This window comes from Salvelinus fontinalis, chromosome 2 (assembly GCF_029448725.1).
Source record: "Salvelinus fontinalis isolate EN_2023a chromosome 2, ASM2944872v1, whole genome shotgun sequence".
Classification (NCBI taxonomy): Eukaryota; Metazoa; Chordata; class Actinopteri; order Salmoniformes; family Salmonidae; genus Salvelinus; species Salvelinus fontinalis.
Window position 1 is genome coordinate 65,126,875 of NC_074666.1, and position 27,982 is coordinate 65,154,856.

The window sequence follows — 27,982 nt, forward strand, 5'->3', positions numbered from 1 at the left end:
AAAAAAAAGTTCAATAAATAAATAATAATAATAAATAAATTATTCAAAGGAGCCTCCCTTTGCCTTGATGACAGCTTTGCACCCTCTTGGCATTCTCTCAATCAGCTTAACCTGGAATGCTTTCCCAACAGTACTGAAGAAGTTCCCACGTATGCTGAGCACTTGTTGGTTGCTTTTCCTGCTTTTCCAACTCATCCCAAACCATCTCAATTGAGTCTGATGCAGCTCATCTGATGCAGCTCTCCATCCCTCTCCTTCTTGGTTAAATAGTCCTTACACAGCCTGGAGGTGTGTTGGGTCATTGTTCTGTTGAAAAGAAAATGATAGTCCCACTAAGAACAAACCAGATGGGATGGCGTATTTCTGCAGAATGCTGTGTTAGCCATGTTGGTTAAGTGTGCCTTGAATTCTAAATAAATCACCTCCTCCATAGTTCACGGTGAAAACCACACATGCGGAGATCATCCGTTTGCCTACTCTGCATCTCACAAAGACACAACAGTTGGAACCAAACATCTCACATTTGAACTCATCAGACCAAAGGACAGATTTCCACCGGTCTAATGTCCATTGCTCATGTTTCTTGGCACAAGCAAGTCTCTTCTTATTATTGGTGACTTTGAAGTCCTGATTCACGCAGTCTCCTCTGAACAGTTGACATTGAGATGTGTCTGTTACTTGAACTCTATGAAGCATTTATTTGGGCTGCAATTTCTGAGGCTGGTAACTGTAATAAACTTATCCTCTGCAGCAGAGGTAACTCTGGGTCTTCCTTTCAGTGACCCAAGGAATATTAAATATTCCAAATCAATTATATTTGGTTCTCTGAGCTTGACACCATTAAGCATAAAATAAGAAAAATGTGACCTGTATTAGTTTTTATATAGGCACAATATGTGCCAGAAATGTAATGATTTTTCTTTTGGGATAACCAGAAATGTGCCTATTTTTCCAAGAAGGACCATAGTAATTGTATCAGATATTATCACAGAATAAAGAGTTTATAAACAGTGGCTATTAAGGTGTCTTCACCTGCTCTTCTCTTTCTGGTGGTTTAGCTGTCGATCAAAGTTTTGTTTACAATATTTCATGGTATTGTGTCCCAAAAAAATATATATGTGAATATATATGTGAATACTGAATCTGCTATGATGAGAAGGCAACAGCTGAAGCTCTTACTCCTCTTTGTCGTCCTCCAACCAGAAAATGGCCTGAATGCACCTGTCCACCACTTTCTTCTTGACCTCCTCGCTGACATTGCCTTTCACATTGTCGTCCTCAACGCTGCTCTTCATATTGAAGGTGTACCACTCCAGGGAGTTCTTGGATGCTATTTTCCGCCCCTTGTCGTTGGGGATGGTGATCTTGTTCTCTTTGCCCTTGCTCTTGTCTACTGCTGATACGTTCAGAGTGCCATTTGCGTTGATGTCAAAGGTCACCTCAAGCTGAGGGATTCCTCGTGGAATCAAAATTGTACACTTTTTTGATTTATATGAAGCCTATAGCCCAATTGTTCCAGCCATTTATGAAAATAATGAAAGTTACTTACAGTTTGTGAATGTAGAAGTCTCGCCGGCCCGAGCCTGTACAGAGCAGTTGAGTCATATCTGACTAAAACCATAACATGGTGTCAGAAGTGCTTAAATATCATCAAATAAAAAACAGGAGAGATTATTTTACAGAAAATAATAATGTTCCTTGAATTTGTTGGAGTTTAGAGTGACAAGAAGTAGCTCAGCTAACTACTCTCTCGTCTCATTATTGAACAGAGCAGCTCAAGCAGAGCCGACGTTGCTATGGATACTCACAGACCCAGAGCTGCCATAAGCAGAGTGTATGCAGAGTAAGCAGTGTGCAGGGAGCGAGTGAGACAGAGAGGAGCAGCTAATTGATTTACTAATGGAGTAAGTTATTTCTGATATCGGGTTTCGGGCAGGGCCGGGCCTTAAATTTGGCAGAAGCAATCGGACCTGGGTAGGGTAAGGCCTGAACGTTGCGGACATGGGTAGGGCTCGGCTTAAAATTCATGCAACTGCAGGGCTCTAATATACTGACCAATGAGAGCGCAGCTTCCTGTGCAGTGGTCTTTCGGTTACAGAAGCACGGAGACCTGTCTAGGAAGAATATGTGTGCCATGAACTTTGACAAATTAATAATTTACTACTATAAACTGGGGGGTTCGAGCCCTGAATGCTGATTGGCTGAAAGCCATGTTCTATCAGACTGTATACCTAATTACATTGGTAAACTGTTTATAATAGCAATAATAGCAATAACGCACCTCAGGGGTTTGTGGGAGATTGCCAATATACCACAGATAGAGCTGTATCCAGGCACTCTGCGTTGGGTTGTACGTAAGAACAGCCATAATTCATCGTGTATTGGCCATATACTACACCCCCACGGGCCTTATTGCTTAAGTGTCCAACGTTGAATAACATCTGAAGGCAATTATTATTATTACTCATGGATCAATTAATTTCAAATCTTTGCTACTAGCCGCTTTATGGACACCCCAGTTGAATCAGAACTCCACAGCAGGTGGCGGTAATGAAACTTCTGTCAAGACGCTCAGTGGATTAACGAGGAACAGAGCATGCGCACACTGCATTGTTTTCTGCTGTTCCGTAGCAAGAGAGTACATGTGGAATTCTGTTCGGACAGGACAGAACAACGACTTTCATTCTGCGAAAATGGCTAAAATATCGTTGCTGAGAGTGCTTCTCAATGAACGATTAACAGCAGTTGCTGATGAGATATTTGGGGCTGTTGAAAAAACGGTGGCAGAGTACCAGGAAGAAATCTATCGTTCTAAGGAGGAGAACGAGAAGCTACGGAGGCTGCTTGATATCGTTCTTAAACCAGATATAAAGTTGCATAGATCGGGTTAGTAACGTTAATTGATTAAAATGTGTGTATATGAAACATTCTAGCAGGGAAAACAACTGTTAGAAAAGAACTCAACAACAACCACCCATCCAGTAGCCAATTCACATCCAATAGCAATCTAATTGTACCTAATTTTAAAAGTTAAACTTTTTTTTAAACTACTTTCTACGTGCATTTGCAGAAAAACAGTCGCTAAACTGGTGGCATATGAATAAAAAAATATGAACTCAACATGCAACAGTTTCAACGATTTTACTTAGTTGAGTCCGGCCCTCTATGGATTTCACACGACTGGGTAGGGGCGCAGCTATGGGAGGGCATAGACCCACCCACTTAGGAGCCAGACCTACCCACTGGGGAGCCAGGCACAGCCAATCAGAATGAGTTTCCCCCACAGACAGACATACTCCTCAGCCGGATGTGGAGGTCCTGTGCTGTTGTGGTTATACGTGGTCTGCGGTTGTGAGGCCAGTTGGACGTACTGCCAAATTCTCTAAAACAACGTTTGATGCGGCTTATGGTAGACAGTATTTTTGTGCATTCAAATTGCCATAGGTAAAATGCAATTGGGTTTGTTGTCCGTCGCTTATGTTTGCCCATACCATAACCCCACCTTTGTGGGTCACTCTTCACAACGTTGACATCAGCGAACGGCTCGTCCACACAACGCCATACACGTGTTCTGCGGTTGTGAGGCCGGTTGGACGTGCTGCCAAATTCTCTAAAAAGACATTGGTAGAGAAATGAACATTAAGTTCTCTGGTGGAACAGTTCTGGTTCTGGTGGACATTCCTGGAGTCAGCATGTCCATGCACACTCCCTCAACTTGAGACATCTGTGGCATTTGTGTTGTGTGACAAAACTGCACGTTTTTTGTCCCCAGCACAAGTTGCAACTGTGTAATGATCATGCTGTTTAATCAGTTTCTAGATATGCCACACCTGTCAACTGGATGGATTATCTTGGCAAAGGAGAAATGCTCACTAACAGGGATGTAAAGAAATTTGTACACAGCATTTGAGAAATATTTTTTGGTGTGTATGGAACATTTCTGGGATCTTTTATTTCAGCTCATGAAACATAGGACTAACTTGTTGCGTTTTATATTTTTAAGTGTAAATAGATTTGTAACAGGCTAATGTGATTCTCATGACCCGTTACAGGATAGTACTGTTTGGCTAGCACAGAGAATTTTTGACCAACCTTAACTTGGCGATACTCTTCATTCTCGATTTGGCAAAACATGTATCTTCTAAAATGTCTGTGTTCCGTTGGATCATTGGAATTTAGAAAATGCTCCGTTATTAAAATAAATGTTTTACTCGTTGAAGTAATCCAACAATGTGTACACCGCCATTTTGTCTATTTAAAATCTTCTCTCATTGATCGAGACAGGTGAGTGTCATCATGACATGCAGCACTTTAGGGTGGACCCACCGATCTGTCAATGAGGGAAGATTTGAAATAGACAAGATGCCAGTGTACACATTGTTGGGTTAATTCATGGAGCAAAACAATTAATTTATTTTAATAACGGAGCATTTCAAATCAACCACCTGATTGATTGGCCGGGTGCCGCTTGTAATATTTTTTTATTTTTATTTTACCTTTATTTAACTAGGCAAGTCAGTTAAGAACAAAATCGTATTTACAATGACGGCCAAACCTGGACGAACCTAATAGACTTGAGCTCCCTCGTCTCCACTGCTACAGCCACCTTTCAACTACGCTACTGTAGTTACTAGGCTACTGTATTGTGGTCGCAGTATTGACAACAGAAATGCTACGGTCATTTTAATGAATCAATAACTAGTAATAAAAAGAGGTAGCCTACCTTTGGCTGCCTGTCATGTTCCAGTAGGCCTAAAGGAGTTCATAATGCATTATTCTATGGTGATTATTATGCACCGAAGTAGGTAAGGTTATCCACCAATGTAGCTCCCGGGCTGCTAGCATGCATTGCATGATCAGCACTGCAAATGTGAACCGCAAGCCATTGAGCATGTAGGCATGTTGCATATGGATGCTCAAAATAGATATATTTGTATTTCTAGAATCGATGCCTATATGAATGAATAGGCTGGATCATCTTAATTCTGGTATTAGGCAGTGGGCTATAGATTTCATGAAAAATATTTCTACATTTTCTGGTTAGTATGCTGCAGTTGATTGACTGGTTCCTCGAGTAACGTCAAAGTCCATTGTTTCAGAACGCCAAACGTCCCGAACATTCAGAACTACTTTGCAAACCGTTGGTTTAAAATGACTATTGATTCATTTCTAGGAATATCATTTTCATCAATAAACAGAAAAACAATACTGTGGTCCCCGGTGAAGGATTTCCTTCTCCATGACCACTTGTTTCATATACACCCTTTAAGTAAATAACCAAGTACATGTATAGCTTCACAGGTGTGTGGGGCGGGGGAGTCACAATTATGTTGTCTTGGTTTATTATTGTTGTCAGCTGAATTCACTTAGTCATCTGTTTCATCCTTCCTCCAGACCTACAGCAGCTCACTGTCTCTGAAAAGGTTCCCCCTGAACAGCAGCACTGTGAACAGGAGTTGAACCCCAGTCTGGGGCAGGAGGACCCAGAGCCCACACAGATTAATGAGCAGGAGCTCAGGACTAGCCATGGGAGAGAGCAGCTTCATGCTCTGGAGTCAAAAGACCCTAATGTTATATTCACAATTGCTTGTGTCAAAAGCTTGTGCCAGAATCAGGTCTCAACTGAGCCTTCACATCTTTACCAAACCCAAAGTGAGGAATATGAACAGGGACCCTCTCTACCAAGCACTTCAATAGAACAGATCAAAACAGAACCTGATGGAGAGGGCTACATGTCATTAGAACCAACCAGTGAACCTCAGCCCCTCTCTGCATTTAATCACTATTCTGCTGTTCAGCGTGAAAACAGAGTAATCCTCAGTGTAGATCGTGTGGCGAGTGGAGAGCTTCCATCAGGGTCAAAGCCACCGGAATCAAAGAGAGCACAGGTCAGTCAAATTAGTACTGCTGTTCTTCATTGGGGCACGTTATGTGGGGATTCCTTTCACACCACGTTTTCTGTTATGATCAGAGTGCATGCTAGTGAGAGAGTGTGTGTAGAATGCTTTAAGTCAAAACAAAGTTTAATAGGTGATCTTGAAACTAATGTTGACACACATTTGATTAAATGGAAATGTCTTATTTTTATTTTTTTTGCACATATGTCTCTTGCAAATATAATCTGAACCTACACATGGAGACTCATGATGAGAAATCTTTGCAGTGCCAGGTCTGTGATTATTGCTGTAAGGTAAAGGGTACTCTCATAAAACATTAAAACAGAAGACTCACATAAGGGAAAATGGAGCAATGAAATGGCAGCAGGTCTGTTAGATGAAAGGGAATCCCATGAAAGTAACTTGAGTATTTAGTGCCATCAGTGAGAAGGTATATGAATAGATTAAAGTAGAATTACTTATAGGTATTCTGATTCTGTGTCTGTCCTGCAGAATCGAGGCCCTGCTGCTGCCACAGGCCAGGCCACAGCAAGCCAGTCCCTGGACCCCACTCTTTCCTCACTACCTTTCCACCACCCAGCTGTGCCCCGGTCCATTGCATGGCGCCAAAAGAGGAAGGGGGAGGAATATGCACACGCCCAGCAGCAGGGCGCTCTTTACCCAAAACGCTCAAATGTATACCGCTCGAAGGTACATCCTGACATTTCCATTCCTCATCTGACACCAGAATATGACGAACTGCTCACCAACCGCAGCGGGGGCCGTCCGGACCGCTATGCTGTTTTGCTATTCCGTGCATGTGTAAGCGAAGAGAGATACCGCGAGTGGGAACAGAATACCAACTGGGATGGATCACGAGGAAAATTTGGCTTGCCAGTGAACCTCCGAATGTTCATCAGGACCACTGTGTCTCAGAAGTTTCCTTCCATGAGTGATGTAACCCGAAAAAACATAAAAGACAGAGTAAATGAGTACTTGAGGTCACCGAGGAAGTCTGGACATGGACTGCTCTCGCTTATCTAAGGAATTAGGCATATTGCAGACCGATCTCATAATCACTTCCTTTCCTAGCTGAGGTGATTACAAACAGCTGCCTACAGTATGTACAGTAAAATGTACAGTTCTCATTGTCCTGTTTCACACTGTACAGTACCTTAATACAAATCTGCATTTAGAAATTCAAAAAAAATAAACGAATTTCAATATTTTATTAATTAAAACACAGATGTTAATGAAAAAGTACTCTAGATTCTATCTTTTTATTAGAATACTGGCCTTACAGTAGTGATGGAGGCTGGTCACAGTTCACGCCTTGATGAGCCATTAAATTGGACAATAGCTAGCCAAAACTCTGAGTACCACAGTATGAGTAATAGTACTGAAATGGTTCAAATCGTTTTTCCACCATTTGTTTTTCCCAATAGGGGATTTTTAGAAACAATTCAAATAAGGGCTGTGTTTTACGGGAGAGTATTATGGCCATGTGAAGATAAAGAAATCTATGGGTGGTGGTACTTGGATATTTATTCTCCTTGCATCAGTAGGATTTTAAAAAAAATTAAAGGGACAATATTTTGAGAATAAACATTTAATTTAGGCAAAGTCAATTTCGAGAATAACGTAGACATTTTGAGAAAGTTATATTTCAAGTATGGGATTTGGTTATTAAGCACATAACCATATAGCCCTAATCCCTCTTAACCTAACCTTATTTTAACCCATTTGTAAATAGTTCATGGTAGATCAGGAATTCACCATTTATCAGCATAAAATATCCCATATCATACATCTAACTCTCCATTTCATTCTCTTAAACACATCCTGCTCAGTTTACATATAGGCTTACTTTGCCAACTCCTCCTGCCCCTGCTTTACCTCTCTCATCTTCACTGACCTCACTCCCACTTGGACCCTCTACAACAGAAGACAAGTGTTGCCAGTATGGAAAAGCAATAAGAATGTGTCTTGTACACAAGTAAATAGCCTGTGGCAGAGATAAACTGCACAGTCATGTTGCATCACTCATTTGACAATATTCAAGTTAAGGCTATTGGAAACACTTCATAGCAAAACATAATATGTGTGACTAACTTTATTTTCCCAGAAGGAATTTAATTTGTGCTGTCAGACACATCAAGCACACTTTAATTTAAAACACACAACAGTGCATTGTTACATTAAAAAACAGGGCATGTGTACATTAGCAAATAAAATACAGTGCATGCAGGTGTAGCCTATTAATAAATATATCCATAAATCGCTAAATAGGCAGCCAGGGTGCCAAGGAGGATATTGCAGCACTCACTCAATAGCCTAATGGAGGCAGGTATAAAGCTAGAAGCCACTTCCACTATCCTGGGCCCCAATGGTAGGAAGGCATACTGGTTAGAAATTATGTCCTTGCCCTTTTTGTGTGCCTATTCTTGTCTTTGAGGCTGCATAGCCGGTTACCTACTATCTTGAAACTCACTGACAACTTCTTTCATTTACCTTTCCAGCCTGTTATAGTTTGTGACCCTGTGTTACCCAGCACAGTGAGGGGAAAGAAGCAGTGGACTGGGCCAGGCTGGACTGGTTCTGAGCCAGGCAGATGGTTGGTCCTGGCAGCAGGAAAGAAAAAAGACAACATGAAGATACATCCAATGTAGTGTATAGTGCAACGACATACGGTGCCTTCGGAAAGTATTCAGACCCCTTGACTTTTTCCACGTTTTGTTACATTACAGCCTTATTCTAAAATGGTTTAATTTGAAAAATAATACTCATCAATCTACACACATTACCCCATAATGACAAAGCGAAAACAGGTTTTTAGAAATTTTAGCACATTTTTTTTAAATATTTTTTTTTATAAATACCTTATTTGGGCATTTAAAATGTATTGTTTTGGGCATTTAAAATGTATTGTTATGCTTAGACCTCTTGACGTAAGGACTAAGGCAGGGGTGTCAAACAAAATTCCTGGAGAGGCAAGTGTTTGTGGGTTTATTATTTTGGAACTCCTCTCACCTGGTTTTCTAGGTCTTAATTGAAAATTAATTTAAAGGAAATAACCCAATAGACACGTGGCTCTCCAGGAATTGAGTTTGAAACCTCTGGACAAAGGTGTAGGACTGATTGTCATAGGGAGTCCCAGCCTGGCTACCCATCAAATTAGCTTTTGTAGGATATTATGCAGTTAATCTGAAGATATAATTATGGTAGACTAATTATATACATACATAATAAATTAGGATTGATTTCACCAGAATGTCACCTTGAGGAACATCACATCAAGGACAAAGAACAGCTTATCCAAGTTTGCCAGCCTGGGGTGTGCACCACCCAAGATGATGGCTTTAGGTCTGGTGTGTCCTGTCCATGACCTATGAATGTAGACACAGAGAATGTGGTTGCAGAGCATAAATACAGTCATTACAGAAAACCATTACATGCACCTTCCTGATGCCTATTAATAATTTGAACAAAAATGTTACTTTCCATCATTCACACTGAAAATAAATACTTGATACAAATAGGCTACCCAATATCATAGCTTAGGCTAAATGGTATTGCATAATGTGGAGGTGAGACAAGTATTTTAAGATAGTCCTAAAACGACTTTCTTTGTTCTCTGTTGTGGGCAGCCCTGGCATGGTCTGCCAGTAGTTTCCCCACCTGGATCTTGACTGGTGCTTTTGCCTCCCTCTCCCTTCACTACCTTGGTGTGGGCAAGGCATTGCTTTTTCTGAGGTGGCAGAGACAGGCATTTGACACCACAGGTGGTTGACCTCTTCTTCCAGTGGGGTAGTCTCCAATTGGCATTGATATATAGTTTGTACAATGTGCAGACATTAAATTGGCAATCAGCAGTTGCTACGTACATGTTTTGGACTTATATGTATCCATTGATTCTTGAAGAATATAACTTGTAAACGCCTCATGAGCCTCAGTTCAACTGTCGCACCCCACCAGAACCCAAAATATGATCTTGTTTTACTCCAATGTAAGCAAACAGTATATAGTCTCAAAACATGGTTAAAACTATATAATTTTGATATCATGAATGGCAGTGGAGGTTCCTCAGAGGAGGAAGTGGAGGACCATCCTCAGTGAATTTCATTTAAAAAATGTTTTAAACATTTAAAAGGTTATCCTTTTTAGATAAAACTATACTAAATCCCTTCACCAAATAATTTATTAAAACACTATATTGCAATGAAGGTCTACAGTAGTCTCAACAGCACTCTAGGATAGCACCATGGTGTAGCCGGAGGACAGCTAGCTTAAAATTACTATAATTGTTTTTAATTACCCAAGCCTTTGTGCTAGCTAGCTAGTCTTAGGTCTCTGCGTCGCTCAGAAGCAAGGATGGTTCTGTGCTATGTACCGGATGGTAAACACTACGATAAGCACACATGTATTTTATCGTTTTCCGATCTCTGTATGCAAGAGCAGTGCTTAATTTGTAAATTGGGAGGTCCTGGGGGCTCCGAGATACCGGAACACATTGAGAGAAAAAAGTGTCTAACACAACATAGCAGCGCAGCAGACAGAGTAAACCGCCAAGTCGTATGATGGTGAAACGGACAGCACTCTCCAAGGTGCTGATTAATTCAAAGCTTTTTCGATGTCACTGCTTTATGCAGACATACTTGAGAATAGATCATATTTGTTCTATCTTTTCAGGGGGAGGAAATTAAAATTGTAATCAGCTCTGCAATGCTTGTTTAGAAAAATAGAGATACCTTGAAAAATATATAATTTTCAAATAATCGAAAATGAGACATGACAATCTGCACAAAGGCAAATGGGACATTTTTTAATAATGGATGAGCTTTTCTTAGTAATCTACTTGAGAACCATTTAGGGTTCAAGTAAAACTTTTGAATAAGTGAAGTTTTTAGAGAGAGGTTTAGTGCTTTTATATTTAATAATCTCAACCCACCCAATTGATATTCATTATATAGATAGGCACGCTTTATCTTGTGTGGTTTAGGGTCCAAGATAAAGCCAAATATTTTTTGCTCATATGATTTGAAAATGAATCATGAGAAGTAAGTAGGCAGCGCCATAAATAAGTGAGTAAACTGAGATACGACTAAGAATTTAATCAGGGCAATTCTTCCATAAATAGACAGGTATTTACCTCCATGGTTGCAGGATCTTGTCTATTAAGTTTTCTTTTGAAATTCATTGCGGAGAGCTCATTTATGTACACTGCTCAAAAAAATAAAGGGAACACTTAAACAACACAATGTAACTCCAAGTCAATCACACTTCTGTGAAATCAAACTGTCCACCTAGGAAGCAACACTGATTGACAATAAATTTCACATGCTATTGTGCAAATGGAATAGACAAAAGGTGGAAATTATAGGCAATTAGCAAGACACCCCCAAAAAAGGAGTGATTCTGCAGGTGGTGACCACAGACCACTTCTCAGTTCCTATGCTTCCTGGCTGATGTTTTGGTCACTTTTGAATGCTGGCGGTGCTCTCACTCTAGTGGTAGCATGAGACGGAGTCTACAACCCACACAAGTGGCTCAGGTAGTGCAGTTCATCCAGGATGGCACATCAATGCGAGCTGTGGCAAAAAGGTTTGCTGTGTCTGTCAGCGTAGTGTCCAGAGCATGGAGGCGCTACCAGGAGACAGGCCAGTACATCAGGAGACGTGGAGGAGGCCGTAGGAGGGCAACAACCCAGCAGCAGGACCGCTACCTCCGCCTTTGTGCAAGGAGGTGCACTGCCAGCGCCCTGCAAAATGACCTCCAGCAGGCCACAAATGTGCATGTGTCTGCTCAAACGGTCAGAAATAGACTCCATGAGGGTGGTATGAGGGCCCGACGTCCACAGGTGGGGGTTGTGCTTACAGCCCAACACCGTGCAGGACGTTTGGCATTTGCCAGAGAACACCAAGATTGGCAAATTCGCCACTGGCGCCCTTGTGCTCTTCACAGATGAAAGCAGGTTCACACTGAGCACATGAGCACATGTGACAGACGTGACAGAGTCTGGAGACGCCGTGGAGAACGTTCTGCTGCCAGCAACATCCTCCAGCATGACCGGTTTGGCGATGGGTCAGTCATGGTGTGGGGTGGCATTTCTTTGTGGGGCCGCACAGCCCTCCATGTGCTCGCCAGAGGTAGCCTGACTGCCATTAGGTACCGAGATGAGATCCTCAGACCCCTTGTGAGACCATATGCTGACACATGCACATTTGTGGCCTGCTGGAGGTCATTTTGCAGGGCTCTGGCAGTGCACCTCCTTGCACAAAGGCGGAGGTAGCGGTCCTGCTGCTGGGTTGTTGCCCTCCTACGGCCTCCTCCACGTCTCCTGATGTACTGGCTTGTCTCCTGGTAGCGCCTCCATGTTCTGGACACTACGCTGACAGACACAGCAAACCTTTTTGCTACAGCTCGCATTGATGTGCCATCCTGGAGGAACTGCACTACCTGAGCCACTTGTGTGGGTTGTAGACTCCGTCTCATGCTACCACTAGAGTGAAAGCACCGCCAGCATTCAAAAGTGACCAAAACATCAGCCAGGAAGCATAGGAACTGAGAAGTGGTCTGTGGTCACCACCTGCAGAATCACTCCTTTTTTGGGGGTGTCTTGCTAATTGCCTATAATTTCCACCTTTTGTCTATTCCATTTGCACAACAGCATGTGAAATTTATTGTCAATCAGTGTTGCTTCCTAAGTGGACAGTTTGATTTCACAGAAGTGTGATTGACCTGGAGTTACATTGTGATGTTTAAGTGTTCCCTTTATTTTTTTGAGCAGTGTATTTTGTGATATGAATACCAAGCATGTCTACTTCACCATCAGCCCATTTTATAGGTAAACTGCAGGGTAGTGTAGAAGTTGTATTTTTTAAAGATCCAATACGTAATATTGTACACTTATCATAATTAGGTTTTAGTCCAGAGAGTCCAGAAAAGTTATCTACATCTTCAATGAGATATTGCAGGGATCTAGCTTGCGAACTTCATATAAAACTTGAGTCATCGGCATACATGGACACCTTTGTTTTTAAGCCTTGGATTTCTAATCCTCTAATGTTGATATTTCATCTGATTTTAATAACTAGCATTTCGATGGCAATAACAAATAAATATGGTGACAGCGGACACCCTTGTTTAACTCCGCTTGACAATTCAAAACTCTCTGATAAGTAGCCGTTATTTACTATTTTACACCTGGGGTTGTTATACATTACTTTTACCCATTTTATAAGGGAATCACCAACATTGAAAACATCCAGGCATTTATAAATAAAATCCAGTTTTGAAAGGTCTTTTCAAAATCCGCTATGAATGCTTCTGAGATGTTTCATGATGTTCTATTATTTCTATTATTTTTTGTATATTATCTCCAATGTATCATCCATGTAAAAAACCTGTCTGATCAGGATGGACAATACCTGGTAAAACCTATGCTAAGCATTTTACTAGTATTTTTGCATCACACATTGAAGTGTGAGGCCTCCAGTTTTTAAGATAGACTGGATCTTTATATTTACCATCTGCATCTTGTTTTAATAATAGTGAAATCAGACTTTCCCGCTAAGTACCTAACAGACTACCATTTCTATAAGAGTAGTTAAAACAAGCTGACAATGGAGCTTTGAGTATATCAAAAAAGGCTTGATATACCTCTACCTGTATGCCATCAAGCACCGGAGTTTTTTCAGACTGAAAGGATTTAATAGCCTCAAAAAGTTAGTCCTCTGTAATTTGGCCTTCGCACTGATCTTTCTGTACATTAATTTTCCATATTTTTTTAGGGGGGGGGGATAATTCCTTACAGTAAGGATGAGACAGAAAAGAGAACATCTGCTTAAAATATTTAGCTTCCTCTTAAAATATAATTCGGAGAATCATAGATGACACTCAGTAACGAGTTTCTGCAAAATATCTTTGTTAGCGTTCCTGGTGCATTTTTCTCTATAGTCCATCCAGTTTGCTTTATGTTTGTAATAGATTACATTAGATCATTCTTGAATAAGTTCCTCCAATTCTTTTTGATTTTCCTCTAACTTATTTTGTATCTCTGTAGTGTTGTTTTTATTGCTATCTACACAACAGTTCAAAAGTTTGGGGTCACTTAGAAATGTCCTTGTTTTTGAAAGAAAGGCAACTTTTTTGTCCATTAAATGATACACTTGGATTAGCTAACACAATGTGCCATTGGATCACAGGAGTGATGGTTGCTGATAATGGGCCTCTGTACGCCTATGTAGAAACATTTGCCGTTTCCAGCTACAATAGTCATTTACAACATTAACAATGTCTACACTGTATTTCTGATCAATTTGATATTATTTTATTGGACAACAAATGTGATTTTCTTTCAAAAACGAGGACATTTCTGTGACCCCAAACTTTTGAACAGTAGTGTACCTGTACTATTAGTTCATGAATTTCCCTTGTTAGTCTTATCTCTTTAGCCAGAAACTGCTTTTTTATTATTGATGAATATTGAATTGAATGACCTTATTGAATATCCCAAACAATAAGGCGATTTGCTCAACTTACAGTTGAAGTCAGAAGTTTACATACACTTAGGTTGGAGTCATTAAAACTCGTTTTTCAACCACTCCACAAAATTCTTGTTAACAAACTATAGTTTTGGCAAGTCGGTTAGGACATCTACTTTGTGCATTACACAAGTCATTTTCCAACAATTGTTTACAGACAGATTATTTCACTTACAATTCACTGTATCACAATTCCAGTGGGTCAGAAGTTTACATACACTAAATTGACTGTGCCTTTAACAGCTTGGAAAATTCCAGAAGATGATGTCTTGGCTTTAGTAGCTTCTGATAGGCTAATTGACATAATTTGAGTCAATTGGAGGTGTTCCTGTGGATGTATTTCAAGGCCTACCTTCAAACTCAGTGGCTCTTTGCTTGACATCATGGGCAAATCAGAAAAAAATTGTAGCCCTCCACAAGTCTGGTTCATCCTTGGGAGCAATTTCCAAATGCCCGAAGGTACCACGTTCATCTGTACAAACAATAGTATGCAAGTATTAACACCATGGGACCACGTAATATCGCTCAGGAAGGAGACGCGTTATGTCTCCTAGAGATGATCATACTTTGGTGTGAAAAGTGCAAATCAATCCCAGAACAACAGCAAAGGACCTTGTGAAGATGCTGGAGGAAATAAGTACAAAAGTATCTATATCCACAGTAAAACGAGTCCTATATCAACATAACCTGAATGGCAGCTCTGCAAGGAAGAAGCCACTGCTCCAAAACCGCCATAAAAAAGCCAGACTATGGTTTGCAACTGCACATGGGGACAAAGATCGTACTTTTTGGAGAAATGTCCTCTGGTCTGATGTAACAAAAATAGAACTGTTTGGCCATAACGACCATCGTTATGTTTGGAGGAAAAAGTGGGACGCTTACACGCCGAAGAACACCATCCCAACCGTGAAGCACGGGGGTGACAGCATCATGTTGTGGGGGTGCTTTGCTGCAGGAGGGACTGGTGCACTTCACAAAATAGATGGCATCATGAGGTAGGAAAATTATGTGGATATATTGAAGCAACATCTCAAGACATCAGTCAGGAAGTTAAAGCTTTGTCCCAAATGGATCTTCCAAATGGACAATGTCCCCAAGCATACTTCCAAAGTTGTGGCAAAATGGCTTAAGGACATCAAAGTCAAGGTATTGGAGTGGCCATCACAAAGCCCTGACCTAAATCCTATAGAAAATTTGTGGGCAGAACTGAAAAAGCATGTGCGAGCAAGAAGGCCTACAAACCTGACTCAGTTACACCAGCTCTGTCAGGAGGAATGGGCCAAAATTCACCCAACTTATTGTGGGAAGCTTGCGGAAGACTACCCGAAATGTTTGTCCCAAGTTAAACAATTTAAAGGCAATGCTACAAAGTACTAATTGAGTGTATGTACACTTCTGACCCACTGGGAATGTGATGAAAGAAATAAAAGCTGAAATAAATCATTATCTCTGCTATTATTCTGACATTTTACATTCTTAAAATAAAGTGGTGATCCTAATTGACCCAAGACGGAATTTTTACTAAGAATAAATGTCAGGAATTGTGAAAAACTGAGTTTAAATGTATTTAGCTAAGGTGTATGTAAACTTCCGACTTCAACTGTAAATAAGGGATCATAGCATTCACCTGGTCAGTCTATGTCATGGAAAGAGCAGTTGTTTTTAATGATTTGTACACTCGGTGTACATGTATTCCTTTTCCATATGGGCAGGTTTCTAGAAAATAACAGCTATCTATATAATTGGCAGCTATATTTTAAAGACTAGCTACAGTAGTTACTGACTATTGAACACTTTTTGTCAAACTAGTTTGTTCCCCTGCCTGTTTATTGATGTTTTGGTATATATTGGTGATTGAAAGTTTTCAAGAAAAATGACGCTCCTAATTTGCCTGGCTACCCAAACTCCTAGCTTTGGCCTAGCGCAACACCACAACCACGGACGTTAGTTTCTTCTCTGCAATGATTCTGGATCTGAATACCTCCCAGACGATTTCCAGAATGCGAACACATTCTAACCGTTCTGATTGGTCCCAGAAACCTTTGGGTTAGGTCAGAGCCAGAACACACGTGGGTAAAGCGCCGTTTTGAAAATGTGTTGTTGGCTTTGATACGCTGATTGGTTAGAGATGATCCAATCGCTGATTACTTTGTTTTGTACCACACACCCCACTTTGACTTCACCACAAACAACTTCAACGATGGAGGTCTCAGACTGAAGTATGTAGCGAACACAGAACAGCGGAAGAATTCAGTTTGAGTCGTCAGGCAACCTCCTAATTTCACTGCAAATTGGCTGTGTTGTTTTCATATCATTTATTATTGTAAACATTTACATGGGTGTTTCATTAGTTAGCTAAGTTACTGACTAAGCTAATTCTTATATTTTGTTGCATTTCAAGTGGAGTGGCATTGATGACAAGCCAGCATGCTGACAGGCCAGGGCCCATATTCCATAGATGAAATTGCCACAGGGGATTGGGGGGACATGCGCCCCCCCCCCCCCCCCCCCCCCATCCAATATTCAGAACAGGTCGATTTGACCCCCCCTGGAGTTCGGTGGCCCCCCAGATAATATATGAACATGTCTTAAGAAACGGCAAAATATGTTGAATTGCAGGAAATTTTCTTTAACGGTCGACTTTGAACACGAAAAACAGTCCAACTCCGCCTCTTTCTCAATTTTCAAACAGAAATGGGGTGTGCAATTTAATCTATGTGTCATTCTGGTAATGCTCACTGCGACCAATATATCTAATTTATTAGCTAAGCTAGCCACTATGTGTTGACGTCATTTCACAGGATCTTTTTTCGGATGGAAGCTGTAAAGTTCGGTAAGAAATGGCACTTCTGTAGCCCAAATACACTACCGATCAAAAGTTTTAGAACCTACTCATTCAAGGGTTTTTCTTTATTTTCCTTTCAAGGACTTTCAAAGTTCAAATGGCTTGCATTGAGCAATAGCCCTGGTTTCCACAGACAGTGTAGTATATTCTGAGCCTGTGTGACATAGAATGTGAAATCTGAAACCACTGGAATGCCCTTCCTATCATTTAATTTGCTCGTCCGACTGTCCAACTCCTGGCAGAAGCCTATGTCACAGCCACTGACAAACCACATGCCTGCAATCGTTACATCGTAGCACAGCAGGAGAGTGTAGGTTTCATCACAGTGGCACATCGATTTATAGCCATTAATCTAAAATCATTAATAGATTTTAAACAGAAACTCTTTCTGTTTGTCACAGACCGACAAGATTAATATGAGATGAAAGGCGAGTGAGTTCCTAATGATTTCTGGAATCCAAGCTAGAGCTCTGTGAGACGTTCACAGCGATGGGGACAGATGTTTTGATCAACAGAGACCTTTAGAAAATATGCAAATTTTCTCTAACACTAAACATACAAATATGTATTTTACAGTTATAAGGAAGGTGAAACCTTATATTTTGTCATATTAGAATTGTATTATACTATATTTAGAAAGCATGTAAGTAATTTCAAGCCTTATTCATACAGTTTTGTTGAATAGGAAATACACATAAATATTTATTTATTCTGTGTACTTGAACTTGTGTCCTCAAAAGTGCCTACACTACACCTCAGAAATGTATAACTATTTTTACCAGAAAGGTGAGGTTTTAACATTTTTGGAGTATGCAGTATTACTACTTATTGTTTTTTGCCCTCTCATGATAAATACTTTTGGGGATTACGTAGATTACATTTCCGATTACATTTAGTTACATTTAACTGGTTTGGTATTTTATTAGGATCCCCATTAGCTGTTGCAAAAGCAGCAGCTACTATTCCTGGGGTCCACACAAAACATGAAACATAATGCAGAATGACATAATTGTCACGTTCCTGACCTATTTCTGTTAGTTTGTTATGTGTGTTAGTTGGTCAGGACGTGAGGTTGGGTGGGCATTCTATGTTTTCTGTTTCTATGTTGGTTTATGGGTTGCCTGGTATGGCTCTTAATTAGAGGCAGGTGTTTGGCGTTCCTCTAATTAAGAGTCATATTTAGGTAGGCGTTTTCACAGTGTTCGTTGTGGGTGATTGTCTTCCGTGTCTGTGTCTGTACACCACGTGGGACTGTTTTCGGTTTGTTTATTCCTCATTCATTTGTGTAGCCTATGTTTCCTATTCGTGCGTTCTTCTTGTTTTATGTAAGTTCGTCGTCTAGGTCTGTCTACACCGTTTGTTGTTTTTGTTAGTTTAGTCAAGTTCGTGTTTTCTTTAATAAATTATGTGTTCAAACTCCGCTGCGCCTTGGTTCCCTCAATACTCCTCCTTTTCGGTCGAAGAGGAGGAGGACCGCCGTTACAATAATACAGAACATCAATAGACAAGGACAGAACTACATTAAAAAAAATGTAAAGGCACATGTACAGTGGCAAGAAAAAGTATGTGAACCCTTTGGAGTTACCTGGATATCTGCATAAATTGGTCATCAAATTTGATCTCATCTTCATCTAAGTCACAACAATAGACAAACATAGTGTGCTTAAACTAATAACCCACAAATTATTGTATTTTTCTTGTCTATATTGAATACATCATTTAAACATTCACAGGGTAGGTTGGAAAAAGTATGTGAACCCTTAGGCTGTTGACTTCGCCAAAAGCTAATTGGAGTCAGGAGTCCAATCAATGAGATGAGATTGTAGATGTTGGTTAGAGCTACCTTGCCCTATAAAAAACACTCACAAAATTTGAGTTCGCTATTCACAAGAAGCATTGCCTGATGTGAACCTTGCTTCAAACAAAAGGGATCTCAGAAGACCTAAGATTAAGAATTGTTGACTTGCATAAAGCTGGAAAGGGTTACAAAAGTATCTCTAAAAGCCTTGATGTTCATCAGTCCACGGTAAGACAAATTGTCTATAAATGGAGAAAGTTCAGCACTGTTGCTACTCTCCCTAGGAGTAGCCATCCTGCAAAGATGACTGCAAGAGCACAGTGCAGAATTCTCAATCAGGTTAAGAAGAATCCTAGAGTGTCAGCTAAAGACTTACAGAAATATCTGGAACATGCTAACATCTCTGTTGACGAGTCTACGATATGTAAAACACTAAACAAGAATGGTGTTTATTGGAGGACACCACGGAAGAAGCCACTGCTGTCCAAAAAAAAAATATTGCTGCACGTCTGAAGTTTGCAAAAGTGCACCTGGATGTTCCACGGTGCTACTGGCAAAATATTCTGTGGACAGATGAAACTACAGTTGAGTTGTTTGGAAGGAACACACAACACTATGTGTGGAGAAAAAAGGCACAGCACACCAATATCAAAACCTCATCCTAACTGTAAAGTATGGTGGCGGAAGCATCATGGTTTGGGACTGCTTTGCTGCCTCAGGGCCTGGACAACTTGCTATCATCAACGGAAAAATTATTTCCTAAGTTTATCAAGACATTTTGCAGTTGAATGTTAGGCTATCTGTCCGCCAATTGAAGCTCAAAATAAGTTGGGGGATGCAACAGGACAACGATCCAAAACACAGAAGTAAATCAACAACACAATGGCTTCAACAGAAGAAAATACGCCTTCTGGAGTGGCCAAGTCAGAGTCGTGACCTCAATCCGATTGAGATGCTGTGGCATGACCTCAAGTGAGCAGTTCACACCAGACATCCCAAGAATATTGCTGAGGCCTCCCGGGTGGCGCAGTGGTCTAGGGCACTGCATCGCAGTGCTAACTGGGTTCGCGCCCAGGCTCTGTCGCAGCCGGCCGCGACCGGGAGGTCCGTGGGGCGACGCACAATTGGGCTAGCGTCGTCCGGGTTAGGGTGGGTTTGGCCGGTAGGGATATCCTTGTCTCATCGCGCTCCAGCGACTCCTGTGGCGGGCCGGGCGCAGTGCGCGCTAACCAAGGGGGCCAGGTGCACGGTGTTTCCTCCGACACATTGGTGCGGCTGGCTTCCGGGTTGGAGGCGCGCTGTGTTAAAGAAGCAGTGCGGCTAGGTTGGGTTGTGCTTCGGAGGACGCATGGCTTTCGATCTTCGTCTCTCCCGAGCCCGTACGGGAGTTGTAGCGATGAGACAAGATAGTAATTACTAGCGATTGGATACCACGAAAATTGGGGAGAAAAGGGGATAAAATTAAAAAAAATAAAAAAAAGAAGGAAAAAAAAAAAATAATAGAATATTGCTGAACTGAAACAGTTTTGTAAAGAGGAATGGTACGAAATTCCCCCTGACCGTTGTGTAGGTCTGATCCGCAACTACAGAAAATGTTTGGTTGAGGTTATTGCTGCCAAAGGAGGGTCAGCCAGTTATTAAATCCAAGGGTTCACATACTTTTCCCACCCTGCACTGTGAATGTTTATATGGTGTGTTCAATAAAGACATGAAAACGTAATATTGTTTGTGTTATTAGTTTAATCAGACTGTGTTTGTCTATTGTTGTGACCTAGATGAAGATCTGATCAAATTTTATGAAAAATGTATGCAGAAATCCAGGTATTTCCAAAGGGTTCACATACTTTTTCTTGTCACTGTAGCCTACATATCAGTGCATACACACCAACTATCTAGGTCAAATAGGGGAGAGGCGTTGCTTTATCTGTTTTTGAAACCTGGTTTGCTGTTTATTTGAGCAATTTGAGATGGAAGGAAGTTCCATGCAATTAGGGCTCTATATAATACTGTACGCTTTCTTGAATTTGTTCTGGATTTGGGGGCTGTGAAAAGACCCCTGGTGGCATGTCTTGTGGGATAAGTGTGTGTGTCAGAGCTGTGTAAAAGTTGACTATGCAAACAATTTGGGATTTTCAACACTGTTTCTTATAATAAGAAGAAATGATGCAGTCAGTCTTTCCTCAACTCTTAGCCAATAGAGACTGGCATGCATACTATTTATTTCAGCCCTCTGATTACAATTAAGAGAAAAACGTGTCGCTTTGTTCTGGGCCAGCTGCAGCTTAACTAGGTCTTTCCTTGCAGCACTGGAGATTAGACAAAACTAGAGCCTGCAGAACTTGCTTTTTGGAGTGTGGTGTCAAAAAAGCAGAGCATCTCTTTATTACGGCCAGCCCTCTCCCCATCTTTACAACCATTTAATCTAAATGTTTTGACCATGACAGTTTACAATTTAAAGTAACGCCAAGTAATTTAGTCTCCTCAACTTGTTGAACAGCCACGCCATTCATTACCAGATTCAGCTTGAGGTCTAGCACTTAAGGAGTGATTTGTTCCAAATACAATGCTCTTAGTTTTAGAGATGTTCAGGACCAGTTTATTACTGGCCACCCATTCCAAAACAGACTGCAACTCTTTGTTAAGCGTTTCAGTGACATCATTAGCTGTGGTTGCTGATGCGTATATTGTTGAATCATCAGCTGTCACGATCGTCGGAATAACATTCGGACCAAGGTGCAGCGTGATATGGGTTCCACATCTTTTTATTCGTGAAACGCACAAAACAATAAAAAAACAGCAAACGATACGTGAAGCTCTGGAGTGCTCACAGGCAACAACACAAAAACAAGATCCCACAAAACACAGTGGGAAAATGGCTGCCTAAATATGATCCCCAATCAGAGACAACGATAAACAGCTGCCTCTGATTGGGAACCATACCAGGCCAACATAGAAAAAAACTACCTAGATTACCCACCCTAGTCACACCCCGACCTAACCAACATAGAGAATAAAAAGGCTCTCTATGGTCAGGGCGTGACATCAACATACATGGACACACATGCTTTGTTTAATGCCAGTGGCAGGTCATTGGTAAAAATAGAAAGAGTAGAGGGCCTAGAGAGCTGCCCTGCGGTACACCACACTTTACATGTTTGACATTAGAGAAGCTTCCATTAAAGAAAACCCTTTGAGTTCTATTAGATAGATAGCTCTGAATCCACGATATGGTAGAGGTTGAAAAGCCATAACATACGTTTTTTCAACAACAGGTTATAGTCACTAATAAAGGCTGTACTGAAATCTAACAATACAACTCCCACAATCTTCTTCTTATCAATTTATTTCAACCAATCATCAGTCATTTGTGTCAGTGCAGTACATGTTGAGTGCCCTTCTCTATAAGCATGCTGAAAGTCTGTTGTTAATTTGTTTACAGAGAAATAGCCATTAAAATAATTAGCAACATCAAATGGTTTCGTGATGAATAAGCCATCTGATTCGATGAAATGTGGAGTTGAATTTGTCTTTCTGCCCATAATTTAATTGAAAGTACTCAAGTTTTTTTCCATCATTCTTTATAACATTGATCTTGGCTTCATAATACAGTTTCTTCTTCTTTTTGTTGAGTTTAGTCACATAATTTCTCAATTTGCAATAAGTAAGCCAGTCAGATGTGCAGCCAGGCTTATTAGCCACTCCTTTTGCCCCATCTCTTTCAACCATACAGCATTTCAATTCCTCATCAATCCATGGAGCCTTAACAGTTCTAACAGTCAGTTTCAACCTTTTCTCAATAGGGGGTGCTGTTGGGACTTTGTAATATTTACGTTCCCAAATTAAACTGGCTCGTACTCAACTATTGCTCGTACAATATGCATATTATTATTACCATTGGATAGAAAACACTCTCTAGTTTCTAAAACCGTTTGAATTATTTCTCTGAGTGAAACAGAACTCATTCTGCAGCACATTTCCTGTCAGGGAGTGAGATTTCAGAAATCGAGGTCCCTGTTCTGAGGTCAGTTTATAAGTCCCCATGTAAGCCATCGGGCTACATGCACTGCATACGCCTTCCTCTAGATGTCAGTAAGCGGGGAGAATTTGAATGGAGTGGATTGCGCAATCTGGGCCACTATAAATGATCATGGAACGAAAGTACCATTCTTTTCAACGGGACATCTGGCGCAAGAGGACATCACAATGGCGTCCTGCAAACGCTTTCGTTTTAGCAGTTCTATATCTCCGGTCATGTTTTTATTCGTTATAGGTGTTAAAGACATCATAAGGTAGTTAATTTAAACCGACTTATAGCAGTTTATATCAGTTTATATCAATTTATTTTCCTGGATTTCTTTGTGACGCGCTTTCACTAGTTGGACACCTCTCCAGTGGGTGGCTATCGTTAGCTGCTATTTCTCAATGAGAAGAGGACATCTTTCAACCAAAAGACGATTGTTCTGGAGAAAGGACACCTTGCCCAAGATTCTGATGGAAGCTCGGCAAATAGTAAGCAATCTTTATGTTGTTAATTCGTATTTATGTTGACAATGTCAAAAAAATAATTCCGCCATGAATTTCGGTGCGGTCTCGCTTTAGCGCACGCTGTATGCTGAAGTAACGTTAATTTGAAAAATGTAACACAGCGATTGCATTAAGAACTAATTTGTCTTTCATTTGCTGTCAAACTTGTATTTTTTAGTCAAGTTTATGAATAGTTTTTGATTAGAATAGTTGCCTCTCCAAGATGGCGCCGGACAGATTGCTTGAAGTTTTGGCCACTAATCACATTGTATAACCACAAATTGTGCCGCTAAATATGCGCATTTTCGAACAAACTCTATATGCATTGTGTAATATGATGTTATAGGACTGTCATCTGAAGAATTCTGAGAAGGTTAGTGAAGAAATTAATATATTTTGGTGGTTTATACGTTATCGCTATTTTTGACTTGAATCACTGCTGTTGTGATGTTTGCTAGTGTGGTAAGCTAATATAACGCTATATTGTGTTTTCGCTGTAAAACACTTAGAAAATCTGAAATATTGGCTGGATTCACAAGATCTGTGTCTTTCATTTGCTGTACGCTGTGTATTTTTAAGAAATGTTTTATGATGAGTAATTAGATAATACACAATGGTCTCTGTAGTTATTCTAGTTGCTTTGGTGAGAGTTGGGATGGTGGCTGCAATGGTAAACTATGATTTATACCTGAAATATGCACATAACAAACACAAACATATGCTATACAATAAATATGTTATCAGACTGTCATCTGAGGAAGTTGTTTCTTGGTTAGTGGCTATTTATATCTTTATTTGGTCGAAATTGTGATAGCTACCTATGCAGGAAAAAAATGGTGAACAAAAAAAGTTGTGTCTTTTGCTATCGTGGTTAGCTAATAGATTTACATATTGTGTCTTCCCTGTAAAACATTTTAAAAATCAGAAATGATGGCTGGATTTACAAGATGTGTATCTTTCATCTGGTGTCTTGTACTTGTGATTTAATGATATTTAGATGCTACTATTTACTTGTGACGCTATGCTAGGCTATGCTAGTCAGCTTTTTTACTGGAGGGGGTGCTCCCGGACCCGGGATTGGGAGGAAGTAGAAGTTTCTTAACAGATGCATGTTTATCAATAATTGGAAGAAGCAATTTCATAAATTCATCAAGTGCATCATCTGGATGCTCTTAATTAATCACATCAGACCAACAAATATTTTTAACATCATCCACATAAGAGTCACAGCAAAATCTTTTGTTGCTCTTGAGTGGCGCAGTGGTCTAACGCACTGCATCTCAGTGCAAGAAGCGTCACTATAATCCCTGGCTTGAATTCAGGCTATATCTCATCCGGCTGTGATTGGGAGTACCATAGGGTGGCGCACAATTGGTAGGGGTAGGCCAAACCCGGACGGACACTATTTTAGGCCCAGCTGTTGGAACTTTGGCCCTCCTGGATATAGCCACTCTATTGTGATCACTGCATCTAATGTAAACGGATACAGCTTTAGGATTTAAATTCTGCAGTATTAGTAAAAATGTGATCGATACATGTGAATGATCTTGTTCCTGTAGTGTTTGTAAACACCCTGGTAGGTTGATTAATAACCTGAACCAGATTACAGGCACTGGTTACAGTAAGAAGCTTCCTCTTGAGTGGACAGCTTGATGAAAACCAGTCAATATTCAGGTCCCCAAGAAAGTAGACCTCTCTGTTTACATCACATACACTATCAAAAAACACTATCAAATTGTGGGTATGAGAAAAGTAACATTCACTGGACAGTTACTTTAAAGCTGCAAATGTTCTCTGAGCCTCATGTAAAATGTGTAGAGTAGCGGGACATTTGCTTTAAAACTATTATTTCACAAAGATTATTTTACAATCATTTTACCCTTCACACTGTGCCTCTTTATCCAAGAAGGACCGCAGTGATTGTATCAGCCGTTATCACAGAATAAAGAGTTGATAAACAGTGGCCATTCCGGTGGCTTCACCTGCTTTCCTCTCTCTGGTGGTTTAGCTGTCGATCAAAGTTCTGTTTACAATGTTTCATGGTTTTGTGTAAAAAAATTATATAAAAATGTGAATACTGAATCTGTTATGATGAGAAGGAATTCAAAGAAACAGCCAACAGACCGAGAAACTTATTTCAATACATTTTATTTGTGTAACGGTCCTGACCAGTTTTATGTTGTTTTTGTATGTGTAATTGGTCAGGGCGTTAGTTTTGGGTGGGCAGTCTATGTTATCTGTTTCTATGTTGGTTTTGGTTGCCTGGTATGGCTCTTAATTAGAGGCAGGTGTTTTGCGTTCTCCTCTAATTAAGAGTCATATTTAGGTAGGGTGTTCTCACTGTTTGTTTGTGGGTGATTGTCTCCTGTGTCTGTGTCGAAGTTACACCATACGGGATTGTTTCGGTTTGTTCGTGCGTTTATGTAGTCTGTTCCTGTGTCAGCGTGCTTCGTGTATATGTAAGTTCGTTTGTTCAGGTCTGTCTACATCGTTTTGTTATTTTGTTAGTTATATCCAGTATAGTTCGTTTTCGTCTTTGTCTATTTTGTTTCTTTAATAAATCATTATGTATTCACAACCTGCTGCGCCTTGGTTCGATCACTATTCCTCCTCTTCGTATGAAGAGAGAGAGGAACGCCGTAACTGAATCACCCACCAACAAAGAGCCAAGCAGCGGAGTAATTGGAGTAAGGGACAGGAAAAGAAGGAGCAATGGACATGGGACGATATATTGGACGGAAAGGGTTGCTACACATGGGAGGAGATCCTGGCTGGTAGGGATCGCCTCCCATGGGAACAGCTGGAGGCACTGAGGAGAGCAGAGGCTACCGGAGAGAGGAACCGGAGCTATGAGGGAACGCGTCTGGCACGGAAGCCCAAAAAGCCCGTAAGTAATTCCCAAAAATTTCTTGGGGGGGGGCTAGGAGGTAGTGGGCCAAGGGCAGGTAGGAGACCTGCGCCCACTTCCCAGGCTTACCGTGGAGAGCGGGAGTACGGGCAGGCGCCGTGTTACGCAGTAGAGCGCACGGTGTCTCCTGTACGAGTGCATAGCCCAGTGCGGGTTATTCCACCTCCCCGCACTGGTAGGGCTAGATTGGGTATTGAGCCAGGTGTCATGAGGCCGGCTCAACGCGTCTGGTCTCCAGTGCGTCTCCTCGGGCCGGCATACATGGCACCTGCCTTACGCATGGTTTCCCCGGTTCGCCTACATAGCCCGGTGCGGGTTATTCCACCTCCCCGCACTGGTCGGGCAACCGGGAGTATTCAACCAGGTAAGGTTGGGCAGGCTCAATGCTCAAGAGTGCCAGTACGCCTCCACGGTCCGGTATTTCCGGCGCCACCTCCCCGCCCCAGCCTAGTACCTACAGTGCCTACACTACGCACTAGGCTACCAGTGCGTCTCCTGAGCCCAGTTCCTCCTCCACGCACTCTCTCTGTAGTGCGTGTATCCAGTTCGGTGCTTCCAGTTCCGGCACCACGCACTAAGCCTCCTGTGCGTCTCCAGAGCCCTGAACACACTGTATCTTCTCCCCCTACTAATCCTGATGTGCTTGTCCTCAGCCCGGTGTCACCAGTGCCGGTACCTCGCATCAGGGATAGAGTAGGCTTTGAGAGTACAGTGTGCCCTGTCCCTGCTCCCCGCACTAGTAGGAAGGTGCTTATCCTTAGCCCGGTGCCTCCAGTTCCGACACCACGCACCAGGTCTACAGTGCGCCGTATCCGGCCAGAGCCATCCGTCTCCCCAGCGCCATCTGAGCCATCTGTCTCCCCAGCGCCATCTGAGCCATCCGTCTCCCCAGCGCCATCTGAGCCATCCGTCTCCCCAAAGCCATCTGAGCCATCCGTCTCCCCAGCGCCGTCTGAGCCATCCGTCTGCCATGAGCCTGCAAAGCCGCCCGTCTGCCATGAGCCTGCAAAGCCGCCCGTCTGCCATGAGCCTACAGAGCCGTCCGCCAGACAGGAGCCGCTAGAGCCGCCCGCCAGACAGGATCTGCCAGAGCCGCCAGCCAGACAGGATCTGCCAGAGCCGCCAACCAGACAGGATCTGCCAGAGCCGCCAACCAGACAGGATCTGCCAGAGCCGCCAACCAGACAGGATCTGCCAGAGCCGCCAACCAGACAGGATCTGCCAGAGCCGCCAACCAGACAGGATCTGCCAGAGCCGCCAACCAGACAGGATCTGCCAGAGCCGCCAACCAGACAGGATCTGCCAGAGCCGCCAACCAGACAGGATCTGCCAGAGCCGCCAACCAGACAGGATCTGCCAGAGCCGCGAGCCATGAGCAGCCAGAGCCGCCAGCGAGCCATGAGCGTCGAGAGCCGTCAGCCCGCCATGAGCGTCGAGAGCCGTCAGCCCGCCATGAGCGTCGAGAGCCGTCAGCCCGCCATGAGCGTC

At 41.8% G+C, this 27,982-nt stretch overlaps 2 protein-coding genes across 3 annotated transcripts; one reads left to right on the forward strand and one right to left on the reverse strand.

Annotated features, from left to right (window-relative positions):
• Positions 1-1,175: 1,175 nt before the first annotated feature.
• LOC129867217 (heat shock 70 kDa protein-like) lies at positions 1,176-2,136 on the reverse strand. Its single transcript, XM_055940480.1, has 2 exons — positions 2,056-2,136; positions 1,176-1,499 (listed from the first exon to the last, which is right to left on the reverse strand). Exons 1-2 carry the CDS (start codon positions 2,134-2,136, stop codon positions 1,176-1,178), a joined length of 405 nt encoding a protein of 134 aa, XP_055796455.1.
• Positions 2,137-2,609: 473 nt separating this feature from the next.
• Positions 2,610-9,382, forward strand: LOC129868182 (uncharacterized). Of its 2 annotated transcripts, XR_008761730.1 has the most exons (4): positions 2,610-2,886; positions 5,395-5,888; positions 6,390-6,973; positions 8,396-9,382. XR_008761730.1 is itself a non-coding variant. In XM_055941928.1 (3 exons), the coding sequence occupies exons 1-3, from the start codon at positions 2,643-2,645 to the stop codon at positions 6,918-6,920; spliced, it is 1,269 nt and encodes a 422-aa protein (XP_055797903.1). In that variant the 5' UTR covers positions 2,610-2,642; the 3' UTR covers positions 6,921-7,139. The 2 variants fall into 2 exon arrangements, 1 of the variants encoding a protein (XP_055797903.1); XM_055941928.1 differs by lacking the exon at positions 8,396-9,382 and having other exon boundaries at positions 6,390-7,139.
• The last annotated feature ends 18,600 nt before the right edge of the window (positions 9,383-27,982 follow it).

What these genes read in the sequence shown, in the direction of transcription:
- LOC129867217 (XM_055940480.1), bottom strand. Translation starts at nt 2,136, where the DNA reads ATGGCACACATATTCTTCCTAGACAGGTCTCCGTGCTTCTGTAACCGA. An exon ending in AGGAAGCTGCGCTCTCATTG is followed by an intron (nt 1,500 to 2,055) that starts GTCAGTATATTA and finishes ATTGGGCTATAG; the next exon opens with GCTTCATATAAATCAAAAAA.
- LOC129868182 (XM_055941928.1), top strand. Translation starts at nt 2,643, where the DNA reads ATGTGGAATTCTGTTCGGACAGGACAGAACAACGACTTTCATTCTGCG. An exon ending in TATAAAGTTGCATAGATCGG is followed by an intron (nt 2,887 to 5,394) that starts GTTAGTAACGTT and finishes TCCTTCCTCCAG; the next exon opens with ACCTACAGCAGCTCACTGTC. An exon ending in CGGAATCAAAGAGAGCACAG is followed by an intron (nt 5,889 to 6,389) that starts GTCAGTCAAATT and finishes TCTGTCCTGCAG; the next exon opens with AATCGAGGCCCTGCTGCTGC.